Source organism: Dreissena polymorpha, chromosome 12 (assembly GCF_020536995.1).
Source record: "Dreissena polymorpha isolate Duluth1 chromosome 12, UMN_Dpol_1.0, whole genome shotgun sequence".
Classification (NCBI taxonomy): domain Eukaryota; kingdom Metazoa; phylum Mollusca; class Bivalvia; order Myida; family Dreissenidae; genus Dreissena; species Dreissena polymorpha.
Window position 1 is genome coordinate 57,698,868 of NC_068366.1, and position 27,493 is coordinate 57,726,360.

The 27,493-nt window shown below is 36.8% G+C and overlaps 1 protein-coding gene across 6 annotated transcripts in view; it reads left to right on the forward strand.

Annotated features, from left to right (window-relative positions):
- LOC127852875 (uncharacterized) overlaps positions 1 to 27,493 on the forward strand; it is a 113,936-nt gene that overhangs the window by 24,425 nt on the left and 62,018 nt on the right. For all 6 annotated transcript variants that reach the window (XM_052386895.1, XM_052386894.1, XM_052386896.1 and 3 more), the window contains exons 8-9: positions 4,987 to 5,070; positions 6,354 to 6,468. In XM_052386895.1, the coding sequence (XP_052242855.1) occupies positions 4,987 to 5,070; positions 6,354 to 6,468 (199 nt within the window). The remainder of the gene's footprint in view (positions 1 to 4,986; positions 5,071 to 6,353; positions 6,469 to 27,493) is intronic.

Below are 27,493 nucleotides of genomic sequence, written 5' to 3' on the forward strand. Positions count from 1 at the left end.
GGTTGCATATAGGAATGTTCACATTGCTTCTGAGTTGAAAAGTGTTATCATTCTTCTGAATAAAGATTTACATAACCCATATGTGATTTTGGTCGCATCAGTCTCAAATTTTCCAAGCTAGTTACTGTTACTTGCAAATTGTTTTCCTGGCTGGTTACTGTTACTTGCCAATTTGTCTTCCTGGATGGTTACTGTTACTTGCAAATTGTTTTCCTGGCTGGTTACTGTTACTTGCCAATTTGTCTTCCTGGATGGTTACTGTTACTTGCAAATTGTTTTCCTGGCTGGTTACTGTTACTTGCCAATTTGTCTTCCTGGATGGTTACTGTTACTTGCAAATAGTTTTCTTGGCTGGTTACTGTTACTTGCCAATTTGTCTTCCTGGATGGTTACTGTTACTTGCAAATTTGTTATGCTGGCTGGTTACTGTTACTTGCAAATTGTTTTCCTGGCTGGTTACTGTTACTTGCCAATTTGTCTTCCTGGATGGTTACTGTTACTTGCAAATTTGTTATGCTGGCTGGTTACTGTTACTTGCAAATTTGTTATGCTGGCTGGTTACTGTTACTTGCAAATTTGTTATCCTGGCTTGTTACTGTTACTTGCAAATTTGTTATGCTGGCTGGTTACTGTTACTTGCAAATTTGTTATGCTGGCTGGTTACTGTTACTTGCAAATTTGTTATGCTGGCTGGTTACTGTTACTTGCAAATTTGTCTTCCTGGCTGGTTACTGTTACTTGCAAATTTGTTATGCTGGCTGGTTACTGTTACTTGCAAATTGTTTTCTTGGCTGGTTACTGTTATTTGCCAATTTGTCTTCCTGGATGGTTACTGTTACTTGCAAATTGTTTTTCTGGCTGGTTACTGTAACTTGCCAATTTGTCTTCCTGGATGGTTACTGTTACTTGCAAATTTGTTATGCTGGCTGGTTACTGTTACTTGCAAATTGTTTTCCTGGCTGGTTACTGTTACTTGCCAATTTGTCTTCCTGGATGGTAACAGTTACTTGCAAATTTGTTTTGCTGGCTGGTTACTGTTACTTGCAAATTTGTTATGCTGGCTGGTGACTGTTACTTGCAAATTTGTTATCCTGGCTTGTTACTGCTACTTGCAAATTTGTTATGCTGGCTGGTTACTGTTACTTGCAAATTTGTTATGCTGGCTGGTTACTGTTACTTGCAAATTTGTTATGCTGGCTGGTTACTGTTACTTGCAAATTTGTTTTCCTGGCTGGTTACAGTTACTTGCAAATTTGTTATCCTGGCTTGTTACTGTTACTTGCAAATTTGTTATGCTGGCTGGTTACTGTTACTTGCAAATTTGTTATGCTGGCTTGTTACTGTTACTTGCAAATTTGTTATGCTGGCTGGTGACTGTAACTTGCAAATTTGTTATGCTGGCTGGTTACTGTTACTTGCAAATTTGTTATCCTGGCTGGTTACTGTTACTTGCAAATTTGTTATCCTGGCTGGTTACTGTTACTTGCAAATTAGTTTCCAGGCTGGTTACTGTTACTTGCAAATTTGTTATGCTGGCTGGTTACTGTTACTTGCAAATTTGTTATGCTTGCTGGTTACTGTTACTTGCAAATTTGTTATGCTGGCTGGTTACTGTTACTTGCAAATTTGTTATGCTGGCTGGTTTCTGTTACTTGCAAATTTGTTATGCTGGCTGGTTACTGTTACTTGCAAATTTGTTATGCTGGCTGGTTACTGTTACTTGCAAATTTGTTATCCTGGCTGGTTACTGTTACTTGCAAATTTGTTATGCTGGCTAGTTACTGTTACTTGCAAATTTGTTATGCTGGCTGGTGACTGTTACTTGCAAATTTGTTATGCTGGCTGGTTAATGTTACTTGCAAATTTGTTATGCTGGCTGGTTACTGTTACTTGCAAATTTGTTATGCTGGCTGGTTACTGTTACTTGCAAATTTGTTATGCTGGCTGGTTACTGTTACTTGCAAATTTGTTATGCTGGCTGGTTACTGTTACTTGCAAACTTGTTATCCAGGCTGGTTACTGCTACTTGCAAACTTGCTATCCAGGCTGGTTACTGTTACTTGCAAATTAGTTTCCAGGCTGGTTAGTGTTACTTGCAGATTTGTTATCCTGGTTGGTTACTGTTACTTGCAAATTTGTTTTCCAGGCTGGTTACTTTTACTTGCAAACTTGTCAAGCATTCTTCTAGATGCACTGTTATCATGTTGACATGAAAATATGGCTGGTTTCAGAATTGCAAACTCAATAGCATTGTTCTAATTAAAGATTTAAATATATCATATTAGTATCCAAACTGTTAAAATAGATAACATGAACAATGTCTTGTGTAAAAGTTTTTGCATCATTAGCACATGTTTATCATTAATCATCAAAATTTAAGCAAAAGTTAGAGGCTTGTGCATTTTCATCATCGCTCAAGGGTCAAGGCATGCTATGCTTTCCATATTTTTAGCTCACCTGATTGCTCAGGTGAGCTTTTGTGACCGGTCTTTGTCCGTCATATGTCCGTCCGTCTGTTAACATTTGCTCGTAAACACTCTAGAGGCCACATTTCTTGTCCCATCTAAATGAAACTTGGTCAGAAGCTTTGTCCCAATGAAATCTCGGCCGAGTTTCAAACTGGGTTGTTCCGGGTCAAAAACTAGGTCACTAAGTCAAAAAAAAGAAAAACCTTGTAAACACTGTAGAAGTCACATTTCATGCCAAATCTTCATGTAACTTTGTCAAAATCTTTGTCTTAATGATATCTTGGTTGAGTTCAAAAGTGGTTCCGATCTGTTGAAAAACATGGCCGCCAGTGGGCGGGGCAGTTTTCCTTATTTGGCTATAGAGAAACCTTGTAAACACTCTAGAAGTCACAATTTTTGCCCAATCATCATGAAAGTTGGTCAAAACATTGGTTCAATTGATGTCTCGGACAAGTTCGAAAATCTGGTCGAGATCAGTGAAAAAACATGGCCGCCAGTGGGCGGGGCATTTTTCTTTATATGTATATAGTGAAAACATGTGAACACAGTAGAAGTCACATTTTTGGCCCAATTTTCATGAAATTTGCTCAGAACATTTGTTTCCTTGATACGAGAGTTGAGTTCAAAAATGGTTCCGGTCAGTTGAATAACATGGCTGCTGGGAGGGGGGCAGTGTTCTCATTATGCCCCCCCCCCCTTCAAAGAAGAGGGGGTATATTGTTTTGCTCATGTCGGTCCGTTCGTCCACCAGATGGTTTCCGGATGATAACTCAAGAGCGCTTATGCCAAGGATCATGAAACTTCATAGGTACATTGATCATGACTCGCAGATGACCCCTATTGATTTTCAGGTCACTAGGTCAAAGGTCAAGGTCACGGTGACCCGAAATAGTAAAATGGTTTCCGGATGATAACTCAAGAACGCTTATGCATAGGATCATGAAACTTCATAGATACATTGATCATGACTTGCAGATGACCCCTATTGATTTTCAGGTCACCAGGTCAAAGGTCAAGGTCATGGTGACCCAAAGCAGTAAAATGGTTTCCGGATGATAACTCAAGAACGCTTATGCCTAGGATCATGAAACTTTATAGATACATTGATCATGACTCGCAGATAACCCCTATTGATTTTCAGGTCACTAAGTCAAAGGTCAAGGTAAGGATGACCCGGAATAGTAAAATGTTTCTGGATGATAACTCAAGAACGCTTAGGCCTAGGATCATGAAACTTCATAGGTAGATTGATCATGACTCGCAGATGACCTATATTGATTTTCAGGTCACTAGGTCAAAGGTCAAGGTCACGGTGACCCGAAATAGTAAAATGGTTTCCAGATGATAACTCAAGAAGGCTTATGCCTAGGATCATGAAACTTAATAGGTACATTGATCTTGACTCGAAGACTATTTATAGATACATTGATCATGACTCGCAGATAACCCCTATTGATTTTCAGGTCACTAAGTCAAAGGTCAAGGTAAGGATGACCCGGAATAGTAAAATGGTTTCTGGATGATAACTCAAGAACGCTTAGGCCTAGGATCATGAAACTTCATAGGTAGATTGATCATGACTCGCAGATGACCTATATTGATTTTCAGGTCACTAGGTCAAAGGTCAAGGTCACGGTGACCTGAAATAGTAAAATGGTTTCTGGATGATAACTCAAGAATGATTATGCCTATGATCATGAAACTTCATAGGTACAATGATCATGACTCGCAGATGACCCCTATTGATTTTCAGGTCACTAGGTCAAAGGTCAAGGTCACGGTGACCTGAAATAGTAAAATGGTTTTTGGATGATAACTCAAGAACGCTTATGCCTAGGTTCATGAAACTTCATAGGTATATTGATTATGACTCGCAGATGACCCCTATTGATTATCAGGTCACTAGGTCAAAGGTCAAGGTCACAGTGCCAAAAAACGTATTCACACAATGGCTGTCAAGGTCACGGTGACTCAACTTAGAAAAATGGTTTCCAGATGATATCTCAAGAATGCTTACGCCTAGGATCATGAAACTTCATAGGTACATTGATCATGACTCGCATATGAAATTATGATGAAACTTGACCAGGATGTTTGTCTGGACAATATCTAGGTCAAGTTTGACATTTGGTAAAGATTGAATAAACCGACTCCTCTCAGGTGAGCGAACTAGGGCCATCTTGGCCCTCTTGTTTTTTTCTCAGCTTGCGTTCTTACAATTAAGTCAGATTTACAGAGATCATTTACGGTTCAACTATGAGTAAATATAAAAACATGGACAATATTTGCGCAAACTATATTCATTTTGCATCAATTGAGATATGCATTGGGAGACGGGGTGGTGTTTGCTTTTAGCTATAAATCTAAATATAAATATGATTTTATCACTTATAAGTTTTATTTTCTTGTATTGTGAAAATGGACAACTTGCTTTTGGCCACTTTGAATATGTCCCTTTTATCAAATTTTCTTTTGAAAACAAAATGCTCCAACACTACATCCCTAACTCGTGCCCTAGAGAGTTTGATCCAAGGCCTTTCATAGTGAACTGGTGCCACATGCTGGAGATTCTAGATGGATACCCGGTCTCAGAGAAAGAACAGTAAGTGATTTGTGGAAAGTTTATTAAAACATGTTGATGCATTTACAGGGTTCGCACAGGGCTTGAAAAGTGCTTGAAAATGAGTCCTAGGCTTGAAAAGCCCTTGAACAAAGGTTGGCCTTGAAAAAGTGCTTGAAAAGTGCTTAATTCATGTAAAAAAAGCCTTGAAAATGTCTATTTCTGCTCAAAATTACTTTTATCATCGCTTTAATTATTAACTTAAATCGTTCTTAAGGGAAATGTTATGAAAATTTATCATAAATTCCTTCGCGCAAAAAGTTGAGTACGAAATATAAGCTTCGTACACTATTGAGTACGAAATGTTATGTGTACACGTCACAGATTATGTGTACTACGTCAGAGGTTCTTCGTTGTGATCAATTTTCGCGAGTGAAAACGCAGTGATGGGGAAGTGTCGTTTCAAACCAGGGTGGTTAACTGAATATTCCTGGGTACAGAAAACAAATGACATTCGAAAAGCACATTGTCGAGAATGTATGAAGACCATTGATGTCGGGAGGATGGGGGAAAGCGCTTTGAAAAGCCACAAGAAAACATGAAATTGAGAATCAATATGTTTGTTTGTAATAACTTTAAAAAGTAAATACATATGTGAGACTCATTGAGTTAAGGATGGATATTAAAAACATGTATTTGTATGTAATTAAATAACATGTATGAGTTAATATGGAATAAGTTTAATGAGTTTGAGCAATTAAATGACATTTACTGTGTTAATCTGGTTTGAAAATGCATTTTTTAAAGGAAACTAACGTACTGTTCTTGGCCTTGAAAATGAAAATTTGGCCTTAAAAAGTCCTTGAAAAGTGCTTGAATTTAGGTTTGCGATTTCTGTTTGAACCATGATTTACAATAAAAGTCATATTTAACACAGTTTCAATTATATTTACTAATACAAGATCAAACCACACTCCAATATTGATTATATAGAATTATGTTTTGTATTGTTTTGAAAAGATGTTATTATAAAGACAATGTGATTATACAAATAATGAGGTTGGTTCAATTTCTATGCCTATATTCTTGATATGATAGCCTAAAAATTATTATTATAAACATTGTTATATCAATGTTTAAACGAAATGTATTTTCCTTAATTGTAAATACAACCTTAAATACAAAGTGAATAAATTAAGAATATCCTTTTAAAGAAGCTAAATTTGAAAGTTAGTGATATTTTATACATACATCAATTAAAGCATTATTTTAGATTTATCATCAAATGTTCGCAACCTTAAAAACTGTGCCATATCCATTTGCAGACTGAAGGCTGAGTGGCTGTACAGCCAGGGCAAAGGTCACCATTTCAAGGTCGGTCAGCACCTGGAGACTATACAGTACCTGGCTGGGGTCTGTCCATTCACTGCCTCTATACAGGTCAGTATTTGGTTTCCATGGCAATCATACTTTAGTTAGGCCCCCACCATTTGAAGACAAGGGTGGCATGGAGTGTTATGAGTGTTTGTGGGTCCTTGCTTGAATTTGTCTTTTAAAAAATAAGCAAGAACTTTTCTGTCCTATTGGCAAATTTCTAGTCTGTACTATTCTGAAGAGGTTTCCTTGAAACCATGTTGGTTTTTTTAACAACATTTTCCAAGTTATGTACATTTCTGAGAGGTAATCATGTAACCATGCCTTTTGAAAGGTCAGGACATGGTCTACATAGCAACCATCTTGTTATTCAGTAATTGAGTTTTTTTTAAATCTTATTTTGAATGTCTGGATTTTCTTCCATATCTCTTTTTATTCATAAGAAACATCCGCACATTATACAAAAATGCCCAAACCAAGTGTGCTTTTGGGGTCTTTTAGTACCCAGTGTACAGCAAATAGCACACATTACTTTTATTTACCACATAAAGCGTGCATGACATCTTTCATCTGGCAGAATTGAGGTTAGTAAGCTCAGTCTTGGTAGACATGAATATTTGATTTGGATTGTCATCCTACAATACGGTGTTGCAATGTTTTTAATTAGCAGATATTCACAAGGCTGGTTGGTCTTGAAGTGTAGTATGCACATTAGAGATTTATTGATTTTAAATAAAATTATTTCGCAAAAATGTTTAAACCTAAAATTTGACTGTTTGTCATAAAATTCAACTTAAGGTAGAAACAGAATTATATGCTAGATAAATATGGAGCGAACAGTTTGTGATTTGTGATATCAGTGAGTGAACCTACGCACAGGTACTGAGTGTACATAGTGCCCCCCCCCCCCCCTCTTGAAGAATTGGCCTGTTGGTCTGTAGTCCTTTTGTTTCAACGCAACATCTCAAGAATGCTATGACCTACAACCATGGAATGATGGTAAGTTGGGAGGAAAGGGTGGCACCTACTGGTTTTGAAGTAGACAGGTCAAAGGTCAAGGTAACTGAGGCTTTTTACAGTAAATTTGTGTTTCCTCAAGATATCTTGAGAGTGCTTTTACAAAAGATCATGAAAATAGTTATAGTGGTTTCGAATGAGAAAGGGAAGAAGTCTTGATTTTGAGGTCATGAGGTCACAGGTAAAGGTCACTGGGTCTTGAACAAAGAAATTGTTTATTTTCATGATATCTATTCAATGCTTTGACCTTCAGTCATCTAAATTTGTATTCTGGTAACTTTTGTGGAAATTATGAAGCATGTTCATTTTAAGTTCATTGGATAAAAGGTCAAGGTCTCAACAGCTTATAACTGGAAATTTATTTCCAACCAAGAGCTTAAGAACCCTTCGACCCACGATCATGCAAATGGTGTAGTGGCTACTTGGGTGAAAGGAAAGATTCCTATTAAAATTGAAATCGATGGGATAGGTAATAAGGGGTCGTCTCATGATCACAATATTGAGATGATTATTTAGTTCATATATTTTTTGGCCACGCTCTGTGAAAAGGGGTTTAATGCATGTGCATAAAGTGTTGTTCCAGATAAGCCTGTGCAGTGCACACAGGCTAATTAGGGATGGCACTTTTTGCCTAAACTTGTTTTTTGGTAAGAAGAGTCTTTCTTGAAACGAAAAAATATCATAAAAGTGAAAATGTTGTCCCTGATTAGCCTGTGCAGACTGCACAGGCTAATCAGGGGCGATACTATACACACATGCATTAAACCCCATATTCACAGAGTACAGCTCTTTTGTATTCTTGTTAGTCATGATAAATTATGACCTCAAATGATTTAAAAAACAAGATATCAAAGGTCAAGGTCACAGGGACAATTGCTGGATGTTTGGGAGCATACATATTGTACAAACATCTCTTTTTTTCTTCCACGCTGGTCTTAAAGTGTGTGATATTAGTATTGTATTATTTAAAAAGCAATAGATTTTCAGCATTTTAATACTTTCAAGTTGGTGTTGTTGGTTTTTCCAAAAATGAGAGCTCTTTTAATATTGCTAACATAAGAAATCATTTGCATTAAAATATGTGATATCATGTGATAGTGTCCCATGGTTTTGTTAATTGGTGTAGTTTTCTTAAGAGCAAAACGTCAAGTGAGAGTTTAAATTGTGTGCAAAATTATGCGTTAGGAAGTTTTCCTTTGTACACCTGAGATCAAACAAAGTGTTACCAGCTTGTGTGAAACTGATTTTTGTCTGTATTTGCTATTGATTAACAGTACATGATTCTCTGTAACCACAATCATTTCAAGCCATGTATAAATTATTTTCTGTCATGCAATGAAGGTCAGCTTTTAGGTCTTTAAAGTTTCATGGTCAGTCGCACACATTTTGTGTTCTTTTTGTGATAATAATATCTTGTTCAGGAGCTATCGTTTATAATTTTGTCTGTGAAAATAGTTCATCTCTTAACCCTTTCCCCATCAGAAGAAAGATGAAAATGGCTTTTGCAACCAGCATAAAACCAGAACAGCCTGCAAGTAACTTGCAGTCTGTTCATGTTTTACGCTGTTTGCTGCTCATCATTTTCTTAAGGTCAGAATTGAAGCCTTTAAAACTTGATTCTAGTAAAGAAGATTGCTAATTTAGTTAGATTTTTAAGGGACTACAAATGCTACAAAGTGCGTCTATAAAGGGTTAAGGTTTATGGATGATTGTTGTAATTTAATGCAACTGTTTTCAGATAATATTTCCAAGAATTTGCCAGTTAATTTCAATAAGCAGAATACGGAATGACACTATAATATGTTTTTCGAATTATTTGTATGCCCCCTTCAAAGGAGGGGGCGCGTAGCATTGGCACTGTGCATCTTTTTGTCTGTGCAAAATTTCCTGTGTAGGCAATAACTTTGCCATTTATTGAGCACAAATGATAATCATCATAAGACGACATGTGGCGTGTGACACTTGTTTCCTGACATCAAAGGTTAAGGTCACTATAAGAGGTCAAAGCTTAGCATATAACTGCTTCAAAAATCTTTTCTCAGCCATTACTTGGCCATATTTTGATGGATTTTAAAATAACTAAGCACAAATTTAAACCATCTTAAGACAAAGTGTGGCTGGTAAAAAAAAATAAAAATTGTCTCCTTAAAAGGTCAAGGTCACACTTATAAGTCATAATTCAAATTTGGCCATATTTGATGTTCAGTTTTAGTTCTTTATAAATTTAAGATAATCTGTTTCAAGATGTTTTTATAACAGGTAAACAGTTCAGTGCTAACAATTACATATTTTTTATCTTTTATAAAAAATAAATATTGAAATAAAAAAATTTCATCTTATCAGGCGTGATAGTTTATTTATAAAAACGTGCTTCTTATTGTCATGCACATATAAGTTTATTTATAAAAACATGCTTCTTATTGTTATACACATATACATTTTAATTTGTTTTGATTTAAATTAAAAATTAATTAACAAGCTTTTGGTGAAGTTGTATGTCCGTTCTCTTCATACAAAATATCACCTTGACAATCCTAAATCTTAACCTTCAAAGTGATTAAATTTCAATGTATGACTTAAATATGAAACACGACAAAGACGAATGTTTGGGAATTAAATAAATATTTCTACATTAAAAAAAACATTTAACCCTTCCTTTCCCACTCAGAGCCAAAGTGGAAATGGCTATGTGCAGACAGCATAAAACCAGAACAGACTGCGGGTAAATCGCAGCCTGTACAGGATATATGCTGTTTGCTGCTCATCTGTATCTAAGGGTTGGAAATGAAGCCTTTACAACTTGAATCCAGTAAGAAAGGTCTTTAATTAAATTTAACTTTCTAAATATGAAGGTTATGGTTGGTGCAAGAAAAAACAACGAACATTTATTGTAACAAAACATGCACACAAGAACATTAAGGACAGCATAAGATCACTAGGCCAAGGCACGTTGTGATTAGAACTGTCATGAAGAAAACAAATTTTAATTGTATATTAAGTCTGTGATAAACTATTGAAGGTCACAGAAGAGCAGAAACAAGCATAACATTTTCATTGTTAACACATGAATAGCTTTCTGATCATTAAATTGCAAATCTGCAAACTCTCATTGGCAGATGATTTCACAGTTATTTTTTTTCACAGTTATTGTGATTGTAGAGGCCAATGATTGGGGAGAGGGTCATTAATATAATGGGTTGTGCTAGCTGTGATAATGAAATGCTTAAATTTCTAATATTTTGTTAAGTTGATGATTGATGAAAAGTTGAGTGCACAGTGGTCAGAAAGCTCTTTTTAGATATCAAACGGCATTTATATAATAAAGAACAAGCCCTTTAAGCCTTTAAAATACAAATTTTTCATAAGTCTAAGACTTGTACATATATTTCAATATAACTGTCTTAATTTCTGTCTTCATAGGCATGTATAAATATGGAACAATTCTATGACATTCTCTCTGACGTACAGGAAAGAAACCTGACATTGGAACTGATGCCATGTGCCATGGAGATCTTTGATGTTTTCAGTCAGTGATCGATTGTTCATTCTACCTTTTGCCTTCATTACATAGGTCCTCATATAAAAAGGCTCAGCATACTGAAAGCATGTTTGATTGAGAAGTCTTTAAGCTTTTAATGTTTTAATTGGTTAGTTCTCCTTCCAGTATTTCTATTTTCTTTTATAAATGCAAAACATAAAGCATAATAGTAAACATAATGTTATTTAAGTGAAAGGTGTACTTGTAAGTTCAACATTTCCCAGTGCATAACCTGTATGATTATCAATGTGTAGACTTTTGCTTATGTTGAACACTGCTGTTTATTTAGTAACATTTAATTTAATATTTATGGCTGGTACACAAAAGTTTCTTACAAAATATGTTTGCTTTGTTTATATACCTTGTCACATATGAAAACAGAAAAAGGCTCACATGTACATCATCCTGCAATGAACAGACTTATTGTTAACCCTTGCATGCTGGGAAATTTTTCGTCTGCTAAAATGTCGTCTGCTGAATTTCTAAAATTAGCATTTTCTTTGATTTTTTTCAAAGAATATCATCAGAATAGCAAACAGTTTGGATCCTGATGAGACGCCACGTTCTGTGGCGTCTCATCTGGATCCAAACTGTTTGCAAAGGCCTTCAAAATTCAGTTCCCGCACTGAAAGGGTTAAGGTATGCAGATCATCTTTGTATAAGTACACGCTAATTCAGTATAAAATGTTCTTTACATATAAGTTGCTTTCACTTTTGTATTAAGAAAATGAATAGCTAAGCAATATATTGTGTTTACCTAAGGAGCCATCCTTTGATTGATAGAACCTATGTTATTGACATCTTCTTTTGAACTTTAATTAAATTTAATTTGTCCACCATCAGTTAACCATAAATGAATTGATGACATATATATTGCAATTATACATATTTATTTGGAATCACATTAATTTCGAGATGGTATTGTTAATGCAGATGTTCTCTTAAACTTCTGTTGGCCATAAAAATGTCGTTTTATCAGCTGAAGGGCCTTTATTTATTATGTGCAGCACTTGAAAATGGAAACCGTATCTTTTCAATGGACCATGTAATTGGTTTTATTGAAAATGTCAATTTTAAACTTGTTTCGAGTGAGATTTAATGAAAATACTGTAAATTTTGAACAAACATATTTTGACTGCCTTTACAATAGGAAATATGTTTCCAGCAATTTGACCTAAATAAAATATATCAATAATATACCATGTTCAATGAAAACTGTTGATATGAAGATACAAATAAGTGGAGGAAAGAAATTAATTGTCTGGGTTTCTGTTTCAAAAATATACTTCTGTTATTCTGAATAGAAATAAATCAGAATATTGGAAAACTATTAATTCAGTTATGATAGGAAGTCGGGGTGAAAAGGTTATTAAACTCTTGACTGAGTTAAGGAGTTAAATTTATTACCAAATGTTTAACCATACCAGTCGTGATATTTTAATCAATTTAAACTAATAATTGTAAAATAAAACGGTATTTTATTTTTTTCGTCGTCGTGGTTGACAGTCCCTTTAAGCCCAGATACATATGGGCCGTGCTCTGTGAAAAGGGGGTTTAATGCATGTTTAAAGCGGAAAGTGTTGTCCCTGATTAGCCTGTGCAGACTGCAGAGGCTAATCTGGGACGACACTTTAAGCAGATGCATTAAACCCCCTTTTCACATAGGGAGGCTCATATGTATCAGTAAATTGTGGTTTTGCAGTTTTCTTTAATGTCCAGTTATTATGCTCCAGGCTCATTGCATAATACAACCATTGGATTTATGTACATAATGTCCTAAGCCAACTGTTATTTATTTTAAATGTTCTTTTTGTGTTCTTTTTGCGTCATAAGTGCAGTGTCAAAGGATTTGTAGAGTAATTTCCATTGTGTTTAAAATATTTTTCATAAAATAACATTAATAAATTTAATTTTCATAATAAAATTTGCTTTTCATCTCAACTTTACTTGTTGCGAATTTTCTTTGAGGAGCGTTAATAAGTTCATACCACTATGAAATTTTTTAGCGAGTTAAATGGCAAAAAAGTACCTGTCGCGGCATGGACATCGCCATCTTGACTATAACGTGATTACCCCTTCTGTTATTTCCAATGTTACAACTTTTTAATTTTGATTTACAAATATTCTTTTAATTTTGGTTTAAGTCATCAAAAGTGGCTACAGGCTATGCAGAGTTATTTTCTGTGTGTTAATTATGTCATGCAACTATTTTCAGAGTCGCTCACAACTAAAAAGGGGCAAGGTTAAGTCCCTTGTTTCCATGGTAAGTTAGAAGTCAGCCATTCATGGACCACATTGATGGAAAAACTAGCTATATTAGAAGGCATTGTTAGGCAGGCTTTGTCGGACTTGTCCATGCTCATTTGGAGTAAATAGACAAGCAATATTTTTTGAGCACTGGGTGAAAAGGGTGTAATGCATGTCGGTAAAGTGTCGTCCCTGATTAGCCTGAACAATACGCACAGGCTAATCAGGGAGGCACTGTTCTCTTTATTTTTTTGTTTTGATTTAAAGAAAATCTCTTCTAAATGTAGATCCAGTTTCTGTGTAAAGTGTTGTCTCAGATTAGCCTATGCGGACTGCACAGGCTGATCTAGGATGACACTTTATGCCTATGCGTTAAACCCAGTTTTCCCAGAGCGAGGCTCGAACATTCGGTGAAAAGAATGCAGCTGGTTTTTGCCTGTAGTGGTCTCTTATGTAGAAACATCTATTCATACAATTGTACAAGGGATTAAAATGCTAACATTTTGATATTAATCCTTTAATCCTTATTGTATCTAAAGGATTTATCTCATTCGGTGCCAGAATGTTTTACTTACCATACCGAGGGACTTGCTAATAGGTTTGTTTCGCTTAAAAAAATATCATTCAATTGGTAATGTGTCACATCATGTGTAGATGTTTGGAGCATGGTTTTCTCTTGCTATTTGTTAACTTGTGCGTTTGTTTTTACTACAATTAAAACAAATTACATAAAATTATACTGTGCCTGTAGAATGTTTCTTTTGGAATTTTTGTGATCATGCTTTGCAGGTTAGTTACTTACTTTGTATAGTCCGTGCAATACAGAAGTGTGGGAATGCAAGATTAACTGTAATCCACTTTCTGGGAAAACTGGGCTTAATGCATGTGCGTACAGGGTTGTCCATGATAAGCTAATCAGGGAGAGAACTTTCCTCTGTAATTTTTCATTTAAAGAAGGTCTCTTCTATAACAAAATCCAGTGTAGGCAAAAAGCTTTTCGCCGATTACCCTGTGCGATCTGCACAGGTTCATCTGAGGAGGATGACCCTTTCCCCCATAAGAAGCAAAGTGAAAATGGCTTTTGCAAACAGCATAAAACCTGAACAGCCAACAAGTAACTCCCAGACTGTTCAGGTTTTATGCTTTTTGCTGCACATTAGTATCTGAGGGTTGTAAATGAAGCTTTTAAAACTTGAATCTAGTAAGAAAGGTCTTCAATTAAATAGAACTTTCTCACAGACTACAAACACGTAAAAATATGTATCTAAGTGGTAAAGGCATTAAGCCAAGTTTACCTTGAACGAGGCTCTTTTATGGATGTCTTTCCATTTGTCAGTTCATTTGCTGACAGGAACATCACAGACTTCATTTCTCAACACCTTTCAAGATACAACATTAAAAAGTGCACGCATTATTTTGTATTATATCAGAAATACCAGGAATTTATAATATCCTATGTGAACAATTTTTAAACTTAGAATTTCTATGACATTATGATTCATATTTGTAGCCTTTAAGAATATGCCTCCTGGGTGATTTAAGTGAGTTTGCCACTTTCAAAACCTCATTATATTTTGAAATCACTTAATACGTCAACAAAGGTATTATATCAATTATACTCATTGACTGCTGAATAGTATTGACACAGAGCATATTTTAAATAGAAAATATTTTAATGACAATGCTTACTTTATTGGTTCACTCTGGGTGCTTTTATGATACCATGTTGTTCATCATCACTCAAGAAATCTAACTTTTTTCTGATGAAAACTTCTTTGGTTACTGTCTTCTGGACTTGTTCAAATCATTCTGGTCCTTTTCATGTCTAGGTCTTCCAGGTTAATTATATTTTTTTAATGAAAACTTTAAAAAATCTTGTCACACTGACATATTGTTAACTTTTTATCCCCACGCTTTTTGAAAAAAAGGTGGGGATATTGTGGTGATCTCCGCCGTCCGTCCGTCCGTCCGTCTGTCTGTCCGTCCGTCCTGGCCACTATCTCCTCCTACACTAAAAGCACTAGAACCTTGAAATTTACACACATGGTAGCTATGAGCATATGTGCGACCCTGCACTATTTGGAATTTTGATCTGACCCCTGGGTCAAAAGTTATAGGGGTTGGGGTGGGGCCGCGTCAGAAATTATCACTCATTTTTTTAGGTTATTTTACATTTACTTCTTTATTTCTACACCGATTCACTTCAAATTGATACTGGACCTCACCTATGACAATACGGTCAATCTCAACCATGCATGGCCCCATTCCCAACCCTGGGGCGCCCCGCCCACATAGGCCACACCCACCAAAAATTTCCATTTACTATAATTTTTTCATTTCTACACGGATTCACTTCAAATTGATACTGAACTTTTGTTATGACATTAGGGTCAATCTCAACTATGCATGGCCCCAATCCCAACCCTGGGGCGCCCGCCCACATAGGCCAAACCCACCAAAAAATTCCATTTACTATAATTTTTTCATTTCTACACGGATTCACTTCAAATTGATACTGAACTTCTCTTATGACATTAGGGTCAATCTCAACTATGCATGGCCCCATAACCAACCCTGGGGCCCCGCCCACATAGACCACACCCACCCAAAATTGCCTTTACTATAATTTCTTCATTTCTACACCGATTCACTTCAAATTGATATTGAACTTCTCTTATGACAATACAGTCAATCTCAACTATGCATGGCCCCATTACCAACCCTGGGGCGCCCCGCCCACATAGACCACACCCACCCAAAATTGCCTTTTACTATAATTTCTTCATTTCTACACCAATTCACTTCAAATTGATACTGAACCTCTCTTATGACAATACGGTCAATCTCAACTATGCATGGCCCCATTACCAACCCTGGGGCGCCCTGCCCACATATGTCACACCCACCCAAAATTGCCTTTTACTATAACTTCTTCATTTCTACACCAATTCACTTCTAATTGATGATGAACTTCTCTTATGACAATACGGTCAATCTCAGCTATGCATGGCCCCATTACCAACCCTGGGGCACACCTAGGTCAAACATTCGGCGTGGGGATACGCGTCGGCCTCTGCCGCGCCATTTCTAGTTAGTTATGCCCCTGGTTACGAGGATGTCATATTGCAATCACTCTGTCCTTCGCATGTCTGTCTGTCAGTCCTGCTGTTCGGCATTCCATTTCCAAAGTTTTTTCCTAAATGCTTTCAGATATTAACCTGATTTTCGGTGTTTGAGTCTAACTGGATGACTTACAGATTAAGGTGGAGTTTCCTTCAGGTCCATTGATTTTCGGCAAATTTACAGGCCTTGGACTTAATAATTTTCTCTGTAGTAAAACTGGTCTTTTTCCCAAAACCCTTGCAGATATTGACCTGATTTTTGGTGTGTGCATCTACCTACATGATTTACAGATCAGGCTTGAGGTTTGTTCTGGCTAATTATCCATAGAAACGGGCAGACACCAGAATATTGACAGAGATCAAAGCAAATGTATATTAATTGTAACCTAAATGACATCGAGGATGAATTTCATTTTGTTCTTAAATGACCTTATTATAATGATGTTAGGAATGCATTAATTCTGAAATATTATAGAATTCGGCCAAATATGTTCAAGTTTATTAAACTACTTAATAGTTCAAACAAAACTGTATTAAGAAAGCTAGCCATGGATAGGTTAACATGCTTTAAAATAAGAGAAAATGTATAATGTAGTGTTAAATAGAAATACATTTTTACAAAAAAGGTCAGAAATATGTAATTATACCTATATTTGTATATGCATAACATTGTGTGACCACTGTGTGTTAAACCCATCCATGTACCATTTTCACGAAATATGTTCACGAAATATTTTTATTTAGTGTTTATTTAGATTATTTGTTCTTTAAAATGATGTGGGTTTTTTGTGTGTACTTCAACGCATGCTGTTATTTATATGTATGTTAATGACGATGAGCTTCACATGCTTAAGTAAAAAATAAACTATTCTGTTCTGTTCTGCTAATTGATTTTTGACGAAGTTATGGGCCTTTGATTTTGAATAGGGAATTTCTGTGAAAACAAGTTCACTTTTCCGGAATATTTTTCGAAACTCTTTCAGATACAAACCTTATTTTTGGATTGTGAGTCTGCCTACATGACTTATCAATCAAGTGTGAGTTTGTTACAGTCCATTGATTTTTAACAAAATTAAGAGCCTTGGCTTTATTTTCTCTTTTATAACTCTCTTTCTGCTTTTTTTTACGAAATGCTTTTAGATACTTACCTGATTTTTGGTGTTGAGTCTACCTAAATGACTTTAACAATCAAGACTCATCCATTCTTGTCAATTGATATTTGAGGAGCCTTAGAATTGCACTAAAATAACTGTTTCCCAGACATTTTCATTACTTTCTTCATAGTGCAGTAGTGGGCAATTTGTTTCATCAACACAGCTCTTTTTGTTTATGATTTTTTTATAACCTGATAGTTCTACTCTATATATAAATATATATAATTTAATTCCTAGATATGAAGATTTTAAATTAGTAATTGTCAGTCGTTTTATGTATCATCTTACATAACCATCTTACTTTTCATAGTTGGTACGATTAGTATGAATTATTCATCATTTTGTTGTTATCCATGCTTTTATGTTTACATTATGCCTTTCTAACATTATTGAAATTGTTGTGACAGATTAAGATTGAGATTAATTGACCACATATCAACTCAAAGAGTGTAATACATGAATATGGTGTACACTTTAAACAATTGACAGATTGAAACTTGAGGAAATTCATCACAGATCATTCTTGTAAAACTAAGAACTTTTGTGAAATTATATGTGTATATTTTGAAATGTCAATTGAGTTCATTGAAAAAAGTATAGTCCCATACACATCAGATTCAAAAATGGATGCTTTCAAAGGCAGATTAAATGCCTTTGTTTAATTTTAATGCCCCTGAAAGAGGGCATATAGTGATCGCACTGTCAGTTTGTTTGTCCGTCTGTCCTTCACACTTTGCGTTTAGGTTTCGAAAAATGCTCATAACTTCTATGTCGCTTCAGATGTAACATTCATATTTGGTATGCATGTGTATATGGACAATGCTTTTCCATACGCGCACAAATTTTGGCCCCTTTGACCTTGATTTTAGGGTCCATGTTTAGGTTTCGAAAAATGTGTTTAGGTTTCGAAAAATGCTCATAACTTCTATCAAAGCGTTTATCTGGGGCATATGTCATCCTATGGAGACAGCTCTCGTTCTTATTTTAAAATTACAAAGGTCAGAGCTTTAATTTAAAATGTGTAAATAATCCAGCAGTCCTTTACTAAGTTTGTTCAAATCATGCCTCTTGTTTCAAAAATGGCCTGCCCTTGCATGATTTTACTTGTTTATGTATATTATGAACAATCAAGGCATTAGTATTCTTATTTTGCGTTTGACACGCGTAATTTCTTAGGTTGGTGAAATCTGTTCTTCTTAAACCACAAGACAAAGAGTTTTTGCACTTGAGGTGTAACATGGAATGGTGGTCCCTTGCCCATTTTTAGCTTGGCAGTTTTCGAAGAAAACCCGAGGTATTGTCATAGCCAGCTCGTCGTGTCGTCCGCCTTCCACGTCGTGCTAAAACCTTAACATTTTGTCAAGATTTTGAACATTGGCTATAAAATCAAAGTGCTTCCACCTTCAACTTTGAAACTTCATATGTAGCTGCACCTTGATGAGTTCTACACGCCTCACACATATTTGGGTCACTAGGTCAAAGGTCAAGGTCACTGTGACCTCTAAAAAAATAAAAAATTCTGACAAGCTTTCATTTATTAAAAAATGCACCCACAGCCGAGCGTTGGCACCCGTTATGCGGTGCTCTTGTTTTCTTATCATGCCCCTGTGGTCAAATTTGGCCACAACCTGACGTGGGTAACTTTTTTATGACATCTCTGACAAATAAGATTGAAAATGGTCAGCATTTATTTGTGAAGATTTCTTAACAAGCATTATCTATAACTTTCAGATTAAATGTGGACTTAAATGTGGACTTTAAATGATGACATCAAGAGATCAAAGGCTTGTGTCAGGATTTGCATTAGGATAGTACAAGCAGTTATGAGATTAGTCCAATCTCTTAACTTCACTTGACATTATTTATGTCAAAGAAATTATCACTGGGAATAGATATTACAAATAATTTCTCACTAAATGAAATGGCAGAGAAGTAATCAGTTAGTTGTCTTGCAGGATGGTAAGAAGATTGTAGAATAACAAGTTTAACCCATTTATGCCTAGTTGACTCTCCCATCCTTCTAAATTTGATCAAGTTATTTCCAAAATTAGGGATGTCTAACTGTATTTATTTCTATATTTAGAATATTTCTTTCAGAATTTCCTTTCAGCAAACAGCGCAGACCATGATGAGACGCCGCATCATGCGGCGTCTCATCTGGGTCTACGCTGTTTGCCAAGGCTTTTTTTCTAGACATAGGCATAAATGGGTTAAAAAATAGCTCAATAGATTATAACGCTTTATGGTTTACGAATATTCAACTATATTAAGAGCTTTATACAGTTTGATGTTAATAAATGTATTGTATTAACGCAACGCAGATGGATTATAACATACTTCCTGTGCAGGAGGGGCTGCTATGAAAAAATCCTTGTAACTGGTTATTCTGTCTGTCTGTCTGTCAAAATACTAGTCATGCAGGGAGATCACAGTCAATTGTTTTACTGATATTATAACCTACTAAATATTGAAAACATTCTGTACATTTAAACATTCTAATGGCTCTTTATGGTTTGTTTTCACAGAATATTTCATCACTGAAAAAAATCTTGAGTATAATAAATTCAGCATAACATCATAAAGTGTGTTATTCAAAATAGCCTTAGGCTTTTGCATAAATAATGAGTTTATTTTAGGGAGTTAAACTTTCATTATAGAGTGAAATTTTTTAATATTGATTCATATTTATTCTGATAATCAGAATTGTGTTAAATCTGCCTTATTCTTTCCACAGTTAATATTGATGAATATTTACATTTAAAAAAAAAAAGCAACAACACATATCTTAAAATATCAATACAATCAAGTCACCTGATGTTTCAATAATAAGTGACATCAATTTAAGATGTGTCAAACAGATTAATTTTGAAATACATATTTACAGTCATTTATTGGTGATTGATCACGGTGTGAAGATTTCGAAATTCTCCATCAATTATGTAGAAAACCAGCAATATTTATCTTGTTGTCATAGGGTCTTGGGTGGTGTGAGCTACCACACAAAATGGCACTTTACCATAATGGATAGACTGGTGCTATAAATTAACTTAAATCCAGATCAGTTGTCCCTGTTTTCCCTTTGTGTTCAGACTGCATGTATTGACTGGTGTCTTCATATAACAGTTTATAAAGCCTTTGTTTACCTTTGGTCTCAAAACGAAAGGCAATTTTTCCCAATATGTCAATGACACATGTTTGACATTTGGAAAGTGATACCTATTAAACTTGGGCAATGTTTGCCAGGCTGTTGAATAGGTAATTTTTATCAGAGAAAACTGAGGTTGTTTTAATGGGAGAAATTTGCATTGTTTGACATTTTCAGCATTTAAGGCTATAATAGAGATAAAGCTATCTGTCATTAGCAAATTTTAATAAAAGGATTATTTATAGACTCATAGACTTGTATTACAGACTAATGTGTTACATTCTCAGGAAACTCAGACTTGTATTACATTCTCAGAAGACTCAGACTTGTATTACATTCTCAGGAGACTCAGACTTGTATTACATTCTCAGTACATTCAGACTAGTAGTACATTCACAGGAGACCCAGACTTGTAGTACATTCTCAGTAGACTCAGACTTGTAGTACATTCTCAGGAGACTCAGACTTGTAGTGCATTCTCAGTAGACTCAGACTTGTAGTACATTCTCAGGAGACTCAGGCTTGTAGTACATTCTCAGTAGATTCAGACTTGTAGTGCATTCTCAGTAGACTCAAACTTGTAGTACATTCTCAGTAGACTCAGACTTGTAGTACATTCTCAGTAGACTCAGACTTGTAGTACATTCTCAGTAGACTCAGACTTGTAGTGCATTCTCAGTAGACTCAGACTTGTAGTACATTCTCAGTAGACTCAGACTTGTAGTACATTCTCAGTAGACTCAGACTTGTAGTGCATTCTCAGTAGACTCAGACTTGTAGTACATTCTCAGTAGACTCAGACTTGTAGTACATTCTCAGTAGACTCAGACTTGTAGTACATTCTCAGTAGACACAGACTTGTAGTACATTCTCAGTAGACTCAGACTTGTAGTGCATTCTCAGTAGACTCAGACTTGTAGTGCATTCTCAGTAGACTCAGACTTGTAGTGCATTCTCAGTAGACTCAGACTTGTAGTACATTCTCAGTAGACTCAGACTTGTAGTACATTCTCAGTAGACTCAGACTTGTGGTACATTCTCAGTAGACTCAGACTTGTAGTACATTCTCAGTAGACTCAGACTTGTAGTGCATTCTCAGTAGACTCAGACTTGTAGTGCATTCTCAGTAGACTCAGGCTTGTAGTACATTCTCAGTAGACTCAGACTTGTAGTACATTCTCAGTAGACTCAGACTTGTAGTACATTCTCAGTAGACTCAGACTTGTAGTGCATTCTCAGTAGACTCAGACTTGTGTTACATTCTCAGTAGACTCAGGCTTGTAGTACATTCTCAGTAGACTCAGACTTGTAGTACATTCTCAGTAGACTCAGACTTGTAGTACATTCTCAGGAGACTCAGACTTGTAGTACATTCTCAGTAGACTCAGACTTGTAGTGCATTCTCAGGAGACCCAGACTTGTAGTACATTCTCAGTAGACTCAGACTTGTAGTACATTCTCAGTAGACACAGACTTGTAGTACATTCTCAGGAGACTCAGACTTGTAGTACATTCTCAGTAGACACAGACTTGTAGTACATTCTCAGTAGACACAGACTTGTAGTACATTCTCAGTAGACTCAGACTTGTAGTACATTCTCAGTAGACTCAGACTTGTAGTACATTCTCAGGAGACTCAGACTTGTAGTACATTCTCAGTAGACTCAGACTTGTAGTGCATTCTCAGTAGACTCAGACTTGTTGTACATTCTCAGTAGACTCAGACTTGTAGTACATTCTCAGTAGACTCAGACTTGTTGTACATTCTCAGTAGACTCAGACTTGTAGTACATTCTCAGTAGACTCAGACTTGTAGTACATTCTCAGGAGACTCAGACTTGTAGTACATTCTCAGTAGACTCAGACTTGTAGTACATTCTCAGGAGACTCAGACTTGTAGTACATTCTCAGGAGACTCAGACTTGTAGTACATTCTCAGTAGACTCAGACTTGTAGTACATTCTCAGTAGACTCAGACTTGTAGTACTTTCTCAGTAGACTCAGACTTGTAGTACATTCTCAGTAGACTCAGACTTGTAGTACATTCTCAGGAGACTCAGACTTGTAGTACATTCTCAGTAGACTCAGACTTGTAGTACATTCTCAGTAGACTCAGACTTGTAGTACATTCTCAGTAGACTCAGACTTGTAGTACATTCTCAGTAGACTCAGACTTGTAGTACATTCTCAGTAGACTCAGACTTTTAGTACATTCTCAGGAGACTCAGACTTGTAGTACATTCTCAGTAGACTCAGACTTGTAGTACATTCTCAGGAGACCCAGACTTGTAGTACATTCTCAGTAGACACAGACTTGTAGTGCATTCTCAGTAGACACAGACTTGTAGTACATTCTCAGTAGACTCAGACTTGTAGTACATTCTCAGTAGACTCAGACTTGTAGTGCATTCTCAGTAGACTCAGACTTGTAGTACATTCTCAGTAGACTCAGACTTGTAGTACATTCTCAGTAGACACAGACTTGTAGTGCATTCTCAGTAGACTCATACTTGTAGTACATTCTCAGTAGACTCAGACTTGTAGTACATTCTCAGTAGACTCAAACTTGTAGTGCATTCTCAGTAGACTCAGACTTGTAGTGCATTCTCAGTAGACTCAGACTTGTAGTGCATTCTCAGTAGACTCAGACTTGTAGTACATTCTCAGGAGACTCAGACTTGTAGTACATTCTCAGTAGACACAGACTTGTAGTACATTCTCAGTAGACTCAGACTTGTAGTACATTCTCAGTAGACACAGACTTGTAGTACATTCTCAGGAGACTCAGACTTGTAGTGCATTCTCAGTAGACTCAGACTTGTAGTGCATTCTCAGTAGACTCAGACTTGTAGTACATTCTCAGTAGACTCAGACTTGTAGTGCATTCTCAGTAGACTCAGACTTGTAGTACATTCTCAGTAGACTCAGACTTGTAGTACATTCTCAGGAGACTCAGGCTTGTAGTACATTCTCAGTAGACTCAGACTTGTAGTACATTCTCAGTAGACTCAGACTTGTAGTGCATTCTCAGTAGACTCAGACTTGTAGTGCATTCTCAGTAGACTCAGACTTGTAGTGCATTCTCAGTAGACTCAGACTTGTAGTACATTCTCAGGAGACTCAGACTTGTAGTACATTCTCAGTAGACACAGACTTGTAGTACATTCTCAGTAGACTCAGACTTGTAGTACATTCTCAGTAGACACAGACTTGTAGTACATTCTCAGGAGACTCAGACTTGTAGTGCATTCTCAGTAGACTCAGACTTGTAGTGCATTCTCAGTAGACTCAGACTTGTAGTGCATTCTCAGTAGACTCAGACTTGTAGTACATTCTCAGTAGACTCAGACTTGTAGTACATTCTCAGTAGACTCAGACTTGTAGTACATTCTCAGTAGACTCAGACTTGTAGTGCATTCTCAGTAGACTCAAACTTGTAGTACATTCTCAGGAGACTCAGACTTGTAGTACATTCTCAGTAGACTCAGACTTGTAGTACATTCTCAGTAGACACAGACTTGTAGTACATTCTCAGGAGACTCAGACTTGTAGTGCATTCTCAGTAGACTCAGACTTGTAGTGCATTCTCAGTAGACTCAGACTTGTAGTGCATTCTCAGTAGACTCAGACTTGTAGTGCATTCTCAGTAGACTCAGACTTGTAGTACATTCTCAGTAGACTCAGACTTGTAGTACATTCTCAGTAGACACAGACTTGTAGTACATTCTCAGTAGACTCAGACTTGTAGTACATTCTCAGTAGACTCAGACTTGTAGTACATTCTCAGGAGACCCAGACTTGTAGTACATTCTCAGGAGACTCAAACTTGTAGTACATTCTCAGGAGACTCAGACTTGTAGTGCATTCTCAGTAGACTCAGACTTGTAGTGCATTCTCAGTAGACTCAGACTTGTAGTAAATTCTCAGTAGACTCAGACTTGTAGTGCATTCTCAGTAGACTCAGACTTGTAGTGCATTCTCAGTAGACTCAGACTTGTAGTGCATTCTCAGTAGACTCAGACTTGTAGTGCATTCTCAGGAGACCCAGACTTGTAGTACATTCTCAGTAGACACAGACTTGTAGTACATTCTCAGTCAACTCAGACTTGTAGTGCATTCTCAGTAGACTCAGACTTGTAGTACATTCTCAGTAGACGCAGACTTGTAGTACATTCTCAGTAGACACAGACTTGTAGTACATTCTTAGTAGACTCAGACTTGTAGTACATTCTCAGGAGACTCAGACTTGTAGTGCATTCTCAGTAGACTCAGACTTGTAGTGCATTCTCAGTAGACTCAGACTTGTAGTGCATTCTCAGTAGACTCAGACTTGTAGTGCATTCTCAGTAGACTCAGACTTGTAGTGCATTCTCAGTAGACTCAGACTTGTAGTACATTCTCAGTAGACTCAGACTTGTAGTACATTCTCAGTAGACTCAGACTTGTAGTACATTCTCAGTAGACTCAGACTTGTAGTGCATTCTCAGTAGACTCAGACTTGTAGTACATTCTCAGGAGACTCAGACTTGTAGTACATTCTCAGTAGACTCAGACTTGTAGTACATTCTCAGTAGACTCAGACTTGTAGTACATTCTCAGTAGACACAGACTTGTAGTACATTCTCAGGAGACTCAGACTTGTAGTGCATTCTCAGTAGACTCAGACTTGTAGTGCATTCTCAGTAGACTCAGACTTGTAGTACATTCTCAGTAGACTCAGACTTGTAGTACATTCTCAGTAGACACAGACTTGTAGTACATTCTCAGTAGACTCAGACTTGTAGTGCATTCTCAGTAGACTCAGACTTGTAGTGCATTCTCAGTAGACTCAGACTTGTAGTGCATTCTCAGTAGACTCAGACTTGTAGTACATTCTCAGTAGACTCAGACTTGTAGTACATTCTCAGGAGACTCAGACTTGTAGTGCATTCTCAGTAGACTCAGACTTGTACTACATTCTCAGGAGACTCAGACTTGTAGTGCATTCTCAGTAGACACAGACTTGTAGTACATTCTCAGTAGACTCAGACTTGTAGTACATTCTCAGGAGACTCAGACTTGTAGTGCATTCTCAGGAGACTCAGACTTGTAGTGCATTCTCAGTAGACTCAGACTTGTAGTACATTCTCAGTAGACTCAGACTTGTAGTACATTCTCAGGAGACTCAGACTTGTACTACATTCTCAGGAGACTCAGACTTGTAGTGCATTCTCAGTAGACTCAGACTTGTAGTACATTCTCAGTAGACACAGACTTGTAGTACATTCTCAGTAGACTCAGACTTGTAGTACATTCTCAGTAGACGCAGACTTGTACTACATTCTCAGGAGACTCAGACTTGTAGTGCATTCTCAGGAGACTCAGACTTGTAGTGCATTCTCAGTAGACTCAGACTTGTAGTACATTCTCAGTAGACTCAGACTTGTACTACATTCTCAGGAGACTCAGACTTGTAGTACATTCTCAGTAGACACAGACTTGTAGTTCATTCTCAGGAGACTCAGACTTGTAGTGCATTCTCAGTAGACTCAGACTTGTAGTGCATTCTCAGTAGACTCAGACTTGTAGTGCATTCTCAGTAGACTCAGACTTGTAGTGCATTCTCAGTAGACTCAGACTTGTAGTACATTCTCAGTAGACTCAGACTTGTAGTACATTCTCAGTAGACTCAGACTTGTAGTACATTCTCAGGAGACTCAGACTTGTAGTACATTCTCAGTAGACTCAGACTTGTAGTGCATTCTCAGTAGACTCAGACTTGTAGTGCATTCTCAGGAGACCCAGACTTGTAGTACATTCTCAGGAGACTCAAACTTGTAGTACATTCTCAGGAGACTCAGACTTGTAGTGCATTCTCAGTAGACTCAGACTTGTAGTGCATTCTCAGTAGACTCAGACTTGTAGTGCATTCTCAGTAGACTCAGACTTGTAGTACATTCTCAGTAGACACAGACTTGTAGTACATTCTCAGTAGACTCAGACTTGTAGTACATTCTCAGTAGACGCAGACTTGTACTACATTCTCAGGAGACTCAGACTTGTAGTGCATTCTCAGGAGACTCAGACTTGTAGTGCATTCTCAGTAGACTCAGACTTGTAGTACATTCTCAGTAGACTCAGACTTGTACTACATTCTCAGGAGACTCAGACTTGTAGTACATTCTCAGTAGACACAGACTTGTAGTTCATTCTCAGGAGACTCAGACTTGTAGTGCATTCTCAGTAGACTCAGACTTGTAGTGCATTCTCAGTAGACTCAGACTTGTAGTGCATTCTCAGTAGACTCAGACTTGTAGTGCATTCTCAGTAGACTCAGACTTGTAGTACATTCTCAGTAGACTCAGACTTGTAGTACATTCTCAGTAGACTCAGACTTGTAGTACATTCTCAGGAGACTCAGACTTGTAGTACATTCTCAGTAGACTCAGACTTGTAGTGCATTCTCAGTAGACTCAGACTTGTAGTGCATTCTCAGGAGACCCAGACTTGTAGTACATTCTCAGGAGACTCAAACTTGTAGTACATTCTCAGGAGACTCAGACTTGTAGTGCATTCTCAGTAGACTCAGACTTGTAGTGCATTCTCAGTAGACTCAGACTTGTAGTAAATTCTCAGTAGACTCAGACTTGTAGTGCATTCTCAGTAGACTCAGACTTGTAGTGCATTCTCAGTAGACTCAGACTTGTAGTGCATTCTCAGTAGACTCAGACTTGTAGTGCATTCTCAGGAGACCCAGACTTGTAGTACATTCTCAGTAGACACAGACTTGTAGTACATTCTCAGTAGACTCAGACTTGTAGTGCATTCTCAGTAGACTCAGACTTGTAGTACATTCTCAGTAGACACAGACTTGTAGTACATTCTCAGT